Genomic DNA, 16,066 nt, shown 5'->3' on the forward strand with positions numbered 1-16,066 from the left:
AAGCTAAAAATCCTCTGTGCTTAAGAGACTAATTGTCAGATGTCAGACTTTCTTTTCAACCCTGCAATGAATTAGTCTGAAACCATCTGATCATGTCTGTGGTTTTAGATAGAATCACAAATATTCTGATAGGGAAAATCAATGCTTTCACACTGCAATGTTTTTGTTAATAAATGCAAAAGGAGGTTTTGATTGAAAACGAGATGTCTATTGTGATTGTTTGTACTGTTACATGAACAATCTCAGTGCTAACAAATATTAAGTATGGTTATATCATACAGCGACTGAGTTAAGGGATTAATTTACTTTTCAATTATTAATTTTGGTTAATGATCTGGTGGAAAATAAATTCACTAAAATATCAATCCATATACATATTTATGTAAAACACCTGTTTATTCTTATTTATTAAATAGGAAATCTTTTTATAGCTTTTGTTATATTTTATTTGTTTGATTTTTTGAATGTCCTTAAAATGCTTGGGAGGAAACGAACCTGAGTAAGATATTAACTCAGGCAAGTGAGTGATTGCAGAACGATTGTTCTGTGTGTTTCTGGTGCCATAATGCTATTCAGACTTTGATCTCAGGGAAGTTGGAGTTAAAGTCAAAGAATTTCTCAGTCAAGTCTCAGTGTTTTGTTGGTAATTATCCGGCTACAGTCAGATTGTCCGAGCCAAGTGGAGCATCGATACCCTAAAAAGGTTAGTTTTAAACAAACCTACTACACAATTTTTCATACAGTGTATCTATGATTTGTGTAAAAGTTTTACTTTAATTTTACCTTAAGCTTAGGCAAGTAAACGATTGGTGTTTAATAATTTAGGCTTGAACTGTGTGTGTATATATATATATATATATATATATATATTTCATACAGTGTATCTATGATTTGTGTAAAAGTTTTACTTGAATTTTACCTTAAGCTTAGGCAAGTAAACAATTGGTGTTTAATAATTTAGACTTGAACTGTGTGTGTGTATATATATATATTTATACGTGTGTGTGTACATATCATTTATTTTATCGATTCTGTGGTGCAGCAATGGATTTCATGAGGGATCTTTTTTTCAGCTTTCATCCTATATCTTTTTGTTGTTGTTTGTCTCTCTATATTGTACCATACAAATGTGAGTATGCCATTTCCTGTCATTATTTTAGATCCTTCATTTGTTGTGTTTATATTTTTCAGGGCTGACTATAATGTCAGCATACAGGTCAGTGCTTGGTGTGGCAGTGCTGCTTCTCCACCTCTGGGGGACACACTCCTTCCCCACCTCTGCCTGTCCTGTTGCCTGCCTGTGCCAGCAAGGTCCTCTTGTGAACTGCTCTTCTTTAGGCCTGACTACGACTCCCACACGCATCCCAGCAACTGCGGTTTCCTTGAACCTATCCAATAATGCCCTGCGTTCTCTGGCTCCTCTCAGCTTTGGTCAAGTGAAATTGATGGGACTTCTGCACCTTTGGGTGGGAAGTAATGCTCTGGAGAGCCTGTCTTTGATTTTGAAGAAAGACTGGTCAGGCACTAGGACCCTGTCAAGTGGAGAACAGGAATGCACATCCTGGGCATCTGACCTTCAGTTGCTGTCTGCAGAAAGAAACCATCTAAAACATCTACCAAAGGGTACGTGCATGCAGCAGGAGTATGAATATGATACACACAGCATTAGTAATGTATACTGTAAAATACATCTCTGCTCTTTGTTGTCCTGAAAAGCATATTTAAATTATAAAGGAAATCAAGGCAACTTAATTGGTCACATTACTATAATGATGACATTCCCATCCTTAGTGTTAATTCATGTGATGGGTGGATGGAAACAATAAAACAAATTCTAAAATGAATCATACCATTTAAATCCTTGCTGTTAAGGAATCATTCATTTATTCAGTTTTAATTATTAAATAATTAGAACTACTACAAACATTGAAACTAATTCTTAAACAATTGGATCTCTGTACTATTTAATCTGTGACATTCATAAAGCCCACACACTCTCCCCCAGGTGTAAATGACTGCATCATCAGTGGAACTTTGATCTGTTGCGATTACACATTCTTCTGACCTGTTAGATTCCATTTAAACCAGTCCACCCTCGGGATGAAGTGAAAAGAAATCACCTATCATCTAGTCACAAGGGTTGGGCGCTGGCATTCCAGTGCCTCATAACGGGCTGTAAAAGAGTAATAATGGTCTAAACATTCCAGAGAGTGAATTTTATTAGGGCCAACCTTTTGACCAACCTTCACATTAACTCTAACATGGGGTTCTAGTCTGTCCAAAGGTGTCTTAAAGCCTTTGGGTACTTACACTATGTACACTTCAAAATGGCATAGCATGAGTAGTGTATTCACAAAGAAAAGTGTACTTCAAATACATGTATAATGTAATTAACCGAAAAATAAAGTATGGCCCTGTCCCAAATGGCACACTTCATATGCACTTACTGTGCGTTCACACCGCCACCGGCGGGAGCGTCAAAGTGGCCGGAAGTCATTCATTTTCAATGAGCCGGCGGCGAGCTCCGGTGAGGGCGGCGCGTCTTGGACGGTGAGAGTATAGACAGTAAAATAAATGGACACAGCGACCCAATTGATTTCAACTGAGAATATTGAAGCCCGTTAAAAGCTGATAGCCAGGCGTACTGCGCAGGCTCAAACTGAGCAACCTGTAACGTGAGCAACCTGTATATCTTCTAGTAGCTGTGCCGAGTGAAATCTGAATAATTCCCTTCCGAATCTCACAGAGACGGAGAGAGTATTAGCTGTCCATGAGCTAGCAGTAGGATCAACTTTATGACTCTCTATGGGCTTCTCCCATGACTTTATCGCACTTTATGCCTCCTCGTCCCCCCGATTGCCTGAGAGCTTCTCCTCCTGTCTATACGGTAATTTCTCTACTGTGCGACAGAGAGTCGATTCCTTATGACGTAATCGTTAGCCTATTTTTACAAAAACTGCTTCTACGGGGCCATAACGTAAGATACAAGGTAATGGAGCCTTTTATACATTGTCGTGTTTCTTTAGAAACAAATAATGGATAAATGGAGTCTTTGGACGCAGTTTTGGACAAAGTTATTCGCTGTTAAAATGACGCCAAAGTGAATGGGAGTCAATGGAATGCTAACAGCAGGTGATAGTCTGCTACAATGGCGGCCCCCGGGAGGCTTCAGTTTCCGGCAGATGGATTACCCCCTTGGGTGAGAGCAGCTAGGAGAGTTGAAGTCAGGTCAACTTTATGGTAATGAGCTATGACACGGTTTGGCGGAAACCAATCAGAATTTAGAAGTCCTCCGCTTGAGAGGATTCCAGAGAACGCAGTCAAGTAAACTTTGGTTCCGACCACATAGTTCCCAAGCAAAATAGAGGAGAGGTTGATCATGTGAATTTGATAAGAAGGCACGCAACACTATTTATAGACTACATTTTCGCGCAAGAACACTTGTTTTTCAGCGGGAATGCAAATTAGATTAGCACTTAACCATGAACACAAAAGCCACATTACACAAATTGGTTTATTTCGTTAGCAAACATGTCACTATAATTAAGTTCTTTCCATCGATCAATTTCTTACTTTCACATTTAAAATATTCCATGAGGTTAACTTATACTTTGTCAGTCTGCACAAATAACGATCAAAATGCTTGTTTGCTTTGCGGCCCCTTTAAAAAAAGTTTTAAAAAAGAACAAGCATTTGATCTACGTCAAGCATCCACGAATCTTTCTACGGCATCGTAGGCAGGCGGGGAGAGCGAATTTTGCCGTTCTCGTCGGCGGTGTGAACGCACCGTTACAGTCTTGTGGACTTACAATGGCTGCGTGTCTGTTAAGTCCATGAGATCGTTGAGTGTCCGATTTGTCATTTTAGGTTTCAGAAGGGTGCTCGCAAATGCCCCCCTAGCAGACTTCTTCCCGACAGTCAAAGTGGCATTATGTCAAGAAAGCGTGGACTCGTAGGAATACTATGAGTGTTTAGGGTGCCATTTGGGACAGGGCCAAGGTTGAACACTTCATGCACTCAACTGTCGCAGCTTTCCTTACGTAGGGGCTATCAGGCCCGTGCTGGATGGCAAAATAATCATGTAAAATGTATAAACTAGGCGGTAGCGTAAATAATGTATAGTATATAATTTGGAACACAACTATAATTTGCTATAGCTTTCCTGCTGTAGTATATTTAATCAATAGATTTTGTTAAAATGTCTAAAGCATAGGACATTTAACTGGGGATCTTAGATAACGTTTATATTAAATTAGGGACCAGAAAGCCAATTCAAACTCGTTTTGAATATGGTCGCTTGAGGTTTGTCATAAATTTTGTATCCAGTGCTATTCTAAGGGAATAGGTTAATATTTTTTTTTTCATTTAATTTCTGAAATGCTGTTCCAGGATGTGATTGTCAGTGTTGATAGCCACTACAGCAATTTCAGCAAGGTTTTAATGCTTCTGTGTCTGCTTTGAAACTTCTCGTTTGTTTGAAATCTAAATGGACTTGGTAACAAAGACCAAGAATCAGGTTTTAAATGGTTGCCTTAGCAGATGCCAATCTGGGAAGCCTGTAAGCAGCAGCACTGTGAATTAGATGGTGGTGTCTCAATGTTTTTCACCTCTTTGTGATTCAGGGCACAGCCCTGTTTCTCTCTGATAAACTTGTTCAACAGACCCTCGCTTCAGCTCAGCAGTCAAATACGGTTCTTAAAATAGACAAGATAATTCTCCATTTCTCTTCTCTGACAGACATACCTGAACCCTTGTAACTCAATTCTTGACATGTTTCAGAATATTTGGGATGTACTTGTTTCACATACTGTACATCTAAATAATTTAAAGAGCTTTAGGTATAAATATTAAGACAACAAAATTAGCCACAAAGATGCAAATACTATTAACTAATAATTTGCATACTATTACCAACAACTTGATGGTGACGTCCTGAAGAAGTGTTGCTGCAAGAGCCTCAACTAGAACAAGTGGTTATTCATATAGTGCTCACGTGGTGTGCACAGGGATGTAGTGGAGGCTAAACGCACGTAAACGCCGTTTACGCACCTCCCAATATTCGGAAATAGCGTTTACCCACCTCCAAAGTGCGTTTATCCACCTCTAAATTGCGTTTATCCTCCTCTAAATAGCTATAAATTAAGCTTATGTCGTTTTAGTTTCATATTGTTCATTACTAGTTTCATAGGTTGTTAAACCTAAGACGAAGTCTTTCATATTGCGCTGCATTAACGTTACTGTCAGTGTTGTTGACTTTTACTGACGGTGAGGTTGCGCTGTTGACGCTCGCGCAGCCTCTCGGGGAGAAATCTACACAAATGAGCGCACACACACACACTCAGTTAACAACATTACTGCCTATAAAAAATCTAAATGTGGAGTTTTTATATTTTTTACATATGTTAAGCAACCTCAATTATTTTTCCTGAACACCATCACGATTGAAAATGTGACATTGATTTCCTACACCAGTTCAATAAACAGTTAAAATTAAGTCACTTACATTTTAGATGCAATATTGGCTGTTTTTGTTCTGTTTCAGCAGCGAAAATAGTTCCAAACAAAAATCACAGCAGAACCACGGCGCATCTCACAGGAACACTCGACCTGTTTTCATTAGGCCTACTGAATGATTCAGCATTTTGAAGGAATCGATTGAGTCAAAGATTCAATGACCCATTCATAAACATCAGTCTCATTCTTGAATGAATCAGCCGTTTGAACAAATCGTTTGAATGAATGAATCAATGACTCACTCATTAAGACGGTCGCCTGCCGCCACCTACTGGCGGTTTCGTGTTATGTTTAAAAGTAGATCATTCTGTCCAACGTTTCTTATTTGTAAATTTAAATCAATTTCATAACATTATTTTATGCAATTGGAATTTTTCAGTGTAAATGATTTAATTTGATCAGCCCTATAGTGTCTTATTATTCGAAATAATTGAATTTATTGATCAAATTTAGGAATTTAAAATGAAAGATGAAGCATACATTTAATAAGATTGGGGGAGGGGATGCCCTTTAAAGGTGCAGATATTATAATATGCCGATTTAAATATCAAAGGTGATTGAACACTGATGAGAATATTGTTTCAGAATTAAAAAAAATAATAATAAAAAATCCGGACGAGAAACTTTTTTACTCGGACAAGTGAATGACAGATTAAGCGTATGAAAAGGCTTAATGTCGAGCCCTCCCTATATAGCAATGTCATCAGGAGATACACATACACCGGTAGGCAGTGGCCCACCTTACCGGGTGACCACGTCGTGGTCCACCAGAATTTATAGTTTACCCACCTCTTTTTTTACCACTACACCTCTGGGTGTGCAGTACTATGTTAGGTGTTGTTATGGACAGATATTGGCACAAACATATGCTTATGTTTGTGGGGTCATGGCCAGCTGAAACATTTTTTTACAACTATTACAACAATATTTGGCTTGTATAACTCAAAACAACTGAAAAATGTCTGACTTTGCAATCTAATAAAACTCTGTACCTCAAAGAACACATTTATATTTAACTAAAAAGTTTATCAGTGCATGGTTGTTAATCATTGCCTTTTGCTCTAAACCATTTCTCCTCCAGGGCTGGGCTGCATGAAGTCCCTGCAGATTCTTCAGCTGTCTTATAACCAGATATCTAAGATAGGTCTTACTGACCTGGACAACTGCAGTTATCTGAAAGAGCTACATCTCCAGCATAACAGCATCACAAGCATTCACCCAAATGCTTTTATAGACCTAAAACAGCTGCAGGTAACATCTCCAATATTTAGCTTATTTGTGTAATATTTTAACCCTCTGGGGTACTCTGGGAAGTGTTTTTTTTTAAAAATGTAAAAAATTGTAGCTTCATCGGAATGGTCCGAAACTTGGTGACTTTTTTGGTACTTGGTATATGAACACCCAAAATAATTGGGGACAGGATTTGAAAAGTCTAAGTGGTCGTAAAAAAAAAAGTCACACTCAGGACCTTCGGGTCAAAAATGACCCCCATAGGAAATGAATGGGAAATTGGCAAAAATTTGAAAATACAGAGTTTTTTTGTGCATACAATCTACAAAACAGCCAGGATGCAGAAAAAAAGAACACAACAGTGAAGGGGTGAATCTTTTAAAACAATGGGTGACAATTTTTTTTCCATTTGTTCTCTTTATAATGCAATGTTCAGGTTTGACTGTATTATAAAGTAAAACTGCCACTTCAAATTATCATTTAAACCAACCAAAAAAAAAATATTTTTTTTAAATTTAAAAAAATTACAAAAATATAAATTACAATTTTTTTTATATATTCAAATCAACAACCTGAAAAAAATTAAACAATATGTGAAAAAATCACTAAAGTGTTTCTACCATTGGTTTCTACAGAGAGCTGTAAATCCACTAGTGGTAAAAATGTGCTATTGCGTGATAAAAATGCTCAGTGTGTCCACCAGATGGCTCCGATCTCATTTCAAAAATTGCTTTCATGAGGCCTAGACTTGACTCTAAAATGAAATACAGCTTTAATACATTTTTTTTTTTTAATAATATATATATATACATTTTCTATTACATTCAATGGGAAAAAATGGGTCTTAATTATTGCATAAATATTAATTATAAATCATAAAATTATCTAAAAACACCAAAAAAGAAAAGAAAAAATATTATTGAACAAAAATATATTTCATAGATTTTACTCAAATAAAATGTATCTTAATGCCGCCCTCCGGGTCATTTTGGACCCGAAGGTCCTGAGTGTGAGTCTAAAATGAAGTACCCCAGAGGGTTAATACTGGTCAGATGGTTTAGTTTTTTGTTTTTTTATCCTAGCGAAAACTCAGCATAAGAGTGATTTTACATGTTTGGGAGTATGCTCCACCAGCTCCACTCTTTTGACAGACTGTAATTAAAAAGTCGATCAACATATTTAGCCCAGTGTGCATTAAAACTTGGGAAACATGTTCATTGACTCACTAATTCCATCCAGGTCCTTGATCTGAGCTATAATCTGCTGGTCACCATTCCTGTCCCTGCCTACCAGTCCCTGTGGTACCTGAATGCCTTGGTCGATGTCTCCTTCAACAGATGGAAGTGTGACTGCAACTTGCAGACCTTGAAAAGATGGTTAAGCTTTGATCATGAAATGGGTAATGTTTCCTGGCAAGTGGTGTGTGCCTCTCCACCACATCATTCTGGAAAAGATCTGCTTCACCTGAAGGACTCAGAGCTCACTTGTCCAACACATGAATACAGCACATCTGGTCACCATCATAACATGATTGTCTACGAGGGGATGAAGATATCAATTCCTTGCAGCAATGACAGTAAAGGTGCTACTTCTGTATTTTAAATTATAAAACCACAGTCCAATTTACCATTTTAATTCATAATTTTTAAATATATATTTTTTTACAGTTATTTAAGTAACTCCTAAAACCTGCATGTAAACGATGTAAATGTTAATCTACCTTTAGTGATAAATTCACTTTTTATTCTAGATATCATGCAGGTTCATTGGTGGACTCCACAGGGCCAAGTCACAAATAACCAACCAGAACTACTAATTAAGGACATCACAGAGCAGCATGCAGGACTTTATATATGTATTTCAGGTGTCCGAGGGGAGCACATATCAGTATTTGATCTACAGGTCTACAAAAAACAAAGTGGCTCAAGACCACGTAGGGAAGCAGCAATTATCTTGGATGAGCAAGACAATTTTAACTTTCCAAGAAATGATCCAGTTATACGGCAAGGGACAAGAACCCAGTCAGAATTTGTTCTTGCTGTCTGCCTGTCCGTCATTATTACATTCATTTTAGCCTTTATCCTTGGTGTTGTTTTGAGACCACTGTTAGACAAGTTATGGAGGAGAATACGATCCAAGAGACAATCTTCACCGCCACCAACAATCTCCTCAACTGAACCCCAGCCATATGTGAATGAGGGGTACTCTGATGTAGAAGACCAAGAACAAGAAGTGAGAGTGGGTTCAAGAGTTACATTTGGTGGAATCACAGTTGAAGATCGAGTGCCTTACTATGTCACTGTAGAGGATGACCAAGCAGACGGCTCCTCTGAGAGCAACACAGAAGCGGTTACTCTTTATGAGGAAATTGAAAAAAATAAATCATCAATAACTGGTGGAAAACAGCAGGCCTTTGATGTGGAGAATCATAGAGGAAGAGCAGAGAGTAGTAGTAGCAGCTCACTTCAGGAAGGCGAAGTAAATGCTTTAGTCATAAATGGTAAGAAACTGCTACCCATCGCAACCGAAGACATGACAAAATCCATGGAATTTGAGCCAATTCCAGAAGCAAATGATATCATCAAGTTAAAAAGAAGGGGCAGTTCTTCAGCATCATCTCACTCAAGTCAGGAAGATAACTTTTCAAGAGAATTAATGGAATCAAGTGTTGACCCTCCTCCTGTCACTATACCTGCAAACAAAAATACAAACAACAGAATTCCAGGATTTACTAAAGAGCCATTTTCAGAATTGTCATCAAGGCTGACAGAACAGAATGTTGACGATTTGGACCCAGAGTTGTGGAATGACAGTGGAGAGAGCTTTTCTTTCACTGAAGGCTCTGAAAGATCAAGTATCCGGGACCTCTCCAGCTCTGCTGTGGGACACCCATTGAAGGACGATGACACATGGAGGCAAGGCAAAGTAGAATCACCTTCAGACAAAATAGAATTTGATTCAGAGGTTTTTGATCTTGACAAACCATTTGGTAAAGAAGTTCTTGTTGATGATGAAAAGCAGTTTGAGCTCTCTGACATAGAAAGCCTCTCTAATTCAAGTGACAGTGATGAAAGTGTAGGTGGACCAAACAATTATATTGTAAACAAAGAGTTAGAAGAATCAAAAATCATGGATGAATCAGACACAGAGAACGGTGCAAACTTGGACACTTTAAACAGATTTGGCACTCTTGAGGATGTCACATTTAATGAAAGAATGCCTAGTGCTGGCATTCTAATAAGACAAGAGACTATCACTTTGGAGCCTTCGGACATACATTTGACTTTTACTCACGGAGACAGTGTCAATGAGGGTATGCCTATTGATGATTCACAGGGGAATTATGAGTATGTAAACAAATCAGACAAATTTGCAATATCTTTAGATGTGGGTCCAGTTACAGTGCCAAAGGTTAAGAGATATGTTGAATTTAAACAGTCCAAACCTCATTTTGGACGCCCAACTCTGCCATCATTATCGGAGAAGGAGGTAAAATCTGAAGCGAACATTGATGCATCCTCTGGAGATAACAGAAGCTTAAGTCAAATAAAGGTGTCTCCTGATACAATTCAAAAAGTGAAGAGATACATTCACTTCAAACAGCCTGAACCTCATTCCCCAACTCTGCCATCATCACCTTCCTTAACCGAAAAAGATGCTATGATGGAAGCTAAAAGTTGTAGTTCATCCTCAGAAGATGATGCTCAACTGACAACTAAGGATGACAATTTCTTCAGGACAATGGGTGTATCTTCTGATGAAGTTTCAAAAGTAAAAAGATACATTTCATTTAAACAGTTTGACTCTTCTTCCCCAACTCTGTCAATATCCAGACCTTCAACTAATATTAAGAGCACAACTGAGGCAACAGTACAATCTATGCAGCTCAGCACCTCACCAAAAGATTCAAGTCAAAACATGAAGAAATATATGTATTTTAAGCAGCATGAACACCATTCTTCATCTCTGCCATCATCACCTACCTCAAGCAGGAAAGGTTTATCAGGGAAAAAAACTAAATACAAAAAACGATATGATCAATCATACTACGGGAGTCATGAGAGCCTTCCACTATACCATGTCCATCCTGTTTATAGATCAAGTATAAACAGACTGAATAGGGGCTATGATACTGATAGATCAATTTCCAGTGAAGATGAAGATAAATTTATGGAGTACCCAAGAAAATTAGAGATTACAATACCACCTGAGATAAACAGAGGATCCATCACACCAGATAAAAATACAGACAAAGGCCTCAACATTGACTTTGATAACTCCTCTAGCAGCACAGATGTATTTGAGAAGAAACATTCTAAAGGTCTAATGAGACTAAGAGCATTAAGTGCACGACTGTTCAACAGACAAGAAAATGAAAAGGATGAAAGGAGGTCACCAACTGGTTGGGATGTTGGAAGAACTAGTGGTGTCTCTATTAACAAGCAGACAAAGTTAACTAAGGAACAAACCACTAATGAAGACAGTCTATTCGGAAGGAGTTTATCCCTTGATCACTTACCAAAAGTGAAGCGATACCTTCAGTTCTCGCACTCTGATTCCTATCTTCAAGTCCAATTACCATCTTCACCACCAACCACTGGGGTAGTCACACCTGACTTTATAGCGACAACTGAGTCCAGGAGATCCAGTTTCTCATCTGAAGATGATGTCAAACAAACCATTGGAGATAAAAACATTGTTGGACAAGTGGATGAATCTTATGAAGGACTTCCAAAAGTAAAAAGATACATACAATTCTCACACACTGAACCTTACTCGAAAACACTGCCCTTGAACAAACAAACTATCTCAACTGAACAAGTGGCAAAACCTGAATCAAGGAGGCAAAGTACGTCTTCTGAAGATGATATCAAACCTACATCTAATGAAGACAATTTCTTGAGAAAGATAGGCGTTTCTCTCGATACAGTGCCACATGTTAAGAGATACATTCAATTCAGTCAGCCTAAACCTTACTCTTCAACTCTAACATCCTTACCGGTTTCAACCAAGAATCCTGTGGTGGCAGCAGAGACAAGTTCAAGCACATCTGACAAATCTAATGCTACAGAAACATTTTTTGGGGGGCAATTAGGTTTTAATGCAGTACCAAAAGTTAAGCGGTATGTTCAATTTACACAGTCCAAACCACGTTCTCCAACTCCGTCATCAGTTTCATCCTCCTCTACAAAAGTTACACCTAAGATAGAATTGAAAACTGAAGCTAAAATTGACAGATCCTCTGGAGACCTGAGTTACTTAATGCAAATAGAGGAATCTCCTGAAAATATTAAAAAAGTGAAAAGATACATTCAATTCAAGCAGTCTGAACCTCATTCCCCAACTCTGCCATCACATTCTTTAACCAAGAAAGATGCTATAATGGAAACAGGGAGATATAGCTCATCCTCAAAAGATGATGTTCAACCGACAACCAACGAAGACAATTTATTCAGGAAAATAGGTGCATCTTTTGATGGAGTTTCAAAAGTAAAAGGATACATCACATTTAAACAGTTTGATCCTTGTTCAGATACCACTTCAGATACACTGCATGTCACACCTGAGGTGAAAACCAAATCAGAAGCAAGCACTTTTTCGGAGGATGATGTCAAACTAACTGCTGAGGAAGAAAATGTCTTTGGACAAACAGGAGCATCTCTTGATAGAGTGCCAAGAGTTAAGAGATACATTCAATTCACACATCCTGAAAGTCAATCTCCTGTGCAGACAACAACTGGTCTTTTATCTGAAAGAGTCAACGTATCTGTGGTAGCTAAAGAAACAAGGAGATGGAGCACTCCATCTGAGGAAGATGTTAAACCATCTACTAAAGAAGATAATATCATTGGGGATTTCGGCAAGGTATTCACCTGTTTCCCCAAAGTAAAGAGGTACATTAAGTTCACACAGTCCGAACCTTATTCCTCAGATCTGTCACCATTTCCTCCAAACACAGTAAAATCCACAACGGTGACAGAAACAGAATATAGAGAAAGCACTTCATCTGAGGATGATTTTCAGGAAGACAATGGCTTGGGGCAAATAGGAGCATCTCTTGACAGAGTTCCAAGAGTTAAGAGATACATTGAATTCACACATCCTGAAAGTCAATTCCCTGCTCAAACAACTGCTCTCTCAGCTGAAAGAGCAAACATGTCAGCGGTAGCTAAAAAAACAAGGAGAAGCAGCACTTCATCTGAAGATGATGTTAAACCATCTACTAACAAAGATTATATTATTGAAGAAACAAGTGAATACCTTGCTGAAATCCCGAAAATAAAGAGGTACATTAAGTTCACACAAGCTGGACAGAATTCCTTAGATCTGTCATCATTTCCTCCTTCAAGCACAGTAAAATCCATTAAGGTGACAGAAACTGAATTGAGACAACCAGCCACCAGAGAGAGCACTTCATCTGAGGATGATGCTCAGGAAGACAATGTTTTTGCACAAATAGGAGTATCTCTTGATCGAGTACCAAAAGTTAAGAGATGCATTCAATTCACACATCCAGAAAGTCAATCCCTTGCTCGGTCAACATCTGCTGTCTCAGCTGAAAGAGTTGGAATATCAGGGGTAGATCAAGATACTAGGAGATCAATCACTTCATCTGAGGAAGATGTCACACTAACCGCTAAGGAAGACAATGTCTTTGGACATATTGGAGCATCTCTTGGCAAAATACCAAAGGTTAAGCGATATATTCGATTCACAAAGCATGAAAGTAAACCCCTTGTTCAGACAACAACCGCTCTCTTATCTGAAAGAATATCTGGGGGTTTTCAAGAAACAAGAAGATCAAGCACTTCATCTGAAGTTGATGATAAGTCATCCCATGATAATAATGTCATTGTAGAAAGAGGTGCATCTTTTGACAAAATCCCAAAAGTAAAGAGATACATTAAGTTCACACAATTTGAACCTTCTCAGGGTCTTGCACCATTTCCTCTTCCAAGCACTATAAAGTCCATGAAGGTGACAGAAACAGAATCAAGAGGATCTAGTACCTTAGTTGAAGATAATGCACAACCATCTCCTAAGGAGAACGTAAAGGAAGACAATGTCTTTGGGCAAACAGAAGCACGTCTTGACAGAGTACCAAGAGTTAAGAGATATATTAAATTTATAAATCAATCCCCTGAGCAGTCAACAACTGCTTTATCAGCTGAAAGAGATGGAATATCTGAGGTCATTTCAGAAACAAGGAGATTAAGCATTTCATCTGTGGATGATGACACACTAACTGCTGAGGAAGACCATTTTGGTGGACATATAGGAGCACCTTTTGATAAAATTCCAAAAGTTAAGCAATACATTCGTTTCACAGATCCTGAAATTCAATCTCCTGCTCAGGCAACAACTGCTCTCTCAGCTGAAAGAGTCGATGTATCTGTGGTTACCAAAGAAACAAGGAGACCAAGCACTTCATCTGAAGATGATGTTAAACCATCTACTAATGATGACAATATCATTGGTGAAAAAAGTGAACATCTTAACAATATCCCAAAAGTAAATAGGTACATTGAGTTCACACAATATGAACCTTATTCCTCAGCCCAGTCACAACTTCATTCTTCAAATGTTGTTAAATCCATAAAGGTGACAGCAACAGAATTAAAGGGATCCAGCACATCAGCTGAAGATGATATACAACCAGCTACTAATGGAAACAAAGCAGAATCAATGACACATAGCACTTCTTCTGATAATCTTGACAGAATACCAAGAGTTAAGGGATACATTCACTTCATACCTGCTGAAAGTCAATATCCTGCTCGGCCATCAACTGCTGTCTTAACTGAAAGAGCTGGAATATCTGGGGTAACTCAAGAAACAAGGATATCAAGCACTTCATCTAAATACGTTAAACCATCTTCAACGGATTATAATATCATTGGAGAAAAAGACAAATCTTTTGCCAGTATCCCAAAAGTAAAGAAGTATGTTCAGTTCACACAATCAGAACCTCATTCCACGGCTGTGTCATCATTTCTTAGTTCAAACACTGTAAAATCCATAAATATAGGGGAAGTACAAGAAAAAAAGAAATTCAGAACTTCATATGATGATGTTAAACAAAGAAGAAATCATGACAATTTCTTTCAAGAAATTGGTATATCTCTTGACAAAATCCCAAAGTTAAAGAGGTACGTTACGTTTACAAAGAGTGAACCTACTTCTTCAACCAAATTAATGAAAAAGGATTTAACACCTACAATGAATGCAGACGTAGAAATCACATGGCCCGGTTTATCATCTGAGGGGTCACCTCCTGTCTCTATGAAAAAAGGGTCTGCATTGATAATAAAGACTGCATCTGAATCACGGATGTCTGGCTTTAGTTTCAAGGACAACATTATGACAAGAGAGTCTATGGACAGTTCAGTGGAACAGACTGGCCTAAAGTCAGTATTTAGGAAGTCAAGTTCAAGCTCCTTGTCCAGAGACATACAATCTGTAGGACATCAGGTTATGGATGTACAACCACCACAAGATGAATTACCAGCAGTTCCACAGACATCCCCACCTTCATTGGAACAGGAGGATGCAAGAGAATATCTCAGAGAAAATTCCGAAGTCCTTCAAAGGCAAGAACGCAGACGATTACTGCAGCAAAGAAGAACGGAAATGGACAAGTTCAACATTGCATCCCTTTCCTCCATGCAACAAGAGGGTAACCAGCAGGACAAATCCCCTAAAGATTATGGAGGAGCGACACAGTTACAAACAGAACGAACTTACAGCACTATCTCTACAAGAAACACAGCCGCTTCCAGCCACACAGAAGGAGCTGAAGCCCCAGTTTTACGGGGCCTTAAAACTAAGAATATCTCAACTCCAAAGTATAAGGAATTTTTAATTTAGACAAAGAGTTTTGACTTGTCTAACAGACAATGTTGCACAAATCTGAGCTGATGCTTTTAAAATCTCAGCTTTGAGGATGGGGATTTGCTTTTTAGTAAGTATTGTAAATGCTGTAATATAATTATGAGCGTAACCTAAACTTCTTTTAGTATTTCATAAAAGTTTTTTTGAATTGAAACAATGTATAAATGTAAATAAGAATGTGTATTGTATAAGATCATAAACACTGTGTGGATTTTATGAGTCATGATATGCAGTAGTAAAAAAAATCCAGAGGGTATTAATTGCACACAATGACAGCGGGAGACCCCCAGGATGACCCCAGAATAGTTAGTCTAAGTAATTTCTCATTCAAAACATGACGTTTAGAACAGATTAAAATAACTCCACATTTAGTTAATAAACCCCTTTATATATATTGAATGTAGAGAGGTTACAGTGAAAACAAACACTT

The 16,066-nt window shown here is 38.1% G+C and overlaps 1 protein-coding gene across 1 annotated transcript; it reads left to right on the forward strand.

Annotated features, from left to right (window-relative positions):
- Window positions 1–546: 546 nt before the first annotated feature.
- On the forward strand, window positions 547–15,612 carry LOC130091741 (uncharacterized). Its single transcript, XM_056259793.1, has 6 exons — window positions 547–703; window positions 1,192–1,623; window positions 6,596–6,765; window positions 7,984–8,326; window positions 8,495–14,264; window positions 15,090–15,612. The coding sequence occupies exons 2-6, from the start codon at window positions 1,203–1,205 to the stop codon at window positions 15,610–15,612; spliced, it is 7,227 nt and encodes a 2,408-aa protein (XP_056115768.1). The 5' UTR covers window positions 547–703; window positions 1,192–1,202.
- Window positions 15,613–16,066: the final 454 nt, after the last annotated feature.

The sequence above is a fragment of the Rhinichthys klamathensis genome, unplaced genomic scaffold (genome assembly GCF_029890125.1).
Source record: "Rhinichthys klamathensis goyatoka isolate OS25496 unplaced genomic scaffold, OSU_Roscu_1.1 h1tg000170l_1, whole genome shotgun sequence".
In the NCBI taxonomy this organism is placed as follows: Eukaryota; Metazoa; Chordata; class Actinopteri; order Cypriniformes; family Leuciscidae; genus Rhinichthys; species Rhinichthys klamathensis.

Coding starts and splice junctions, on each gene's coding strand:
- LOC130091741 (XM_056259793.1), top strand. CDS start 1,203: ATGTCAGCATACAGGTCAGTGCTTGGTGTGGCAGTGCTGCTTCTCCAC. Junction 8,327..8,494: donor TTGCAGCAATGACAGTAAAG/GTGCTACTTCTG, acceptor TTTTTATTCTAG/ATATCATGCAGGTTCATTGG. Junction 14,265..15,089: donor AATATCCCAAAAGTAAATAG/GTACATTGAGTT, acceptor GTCTGGCTTTAG/TTTCAAGGACAACATTATGA.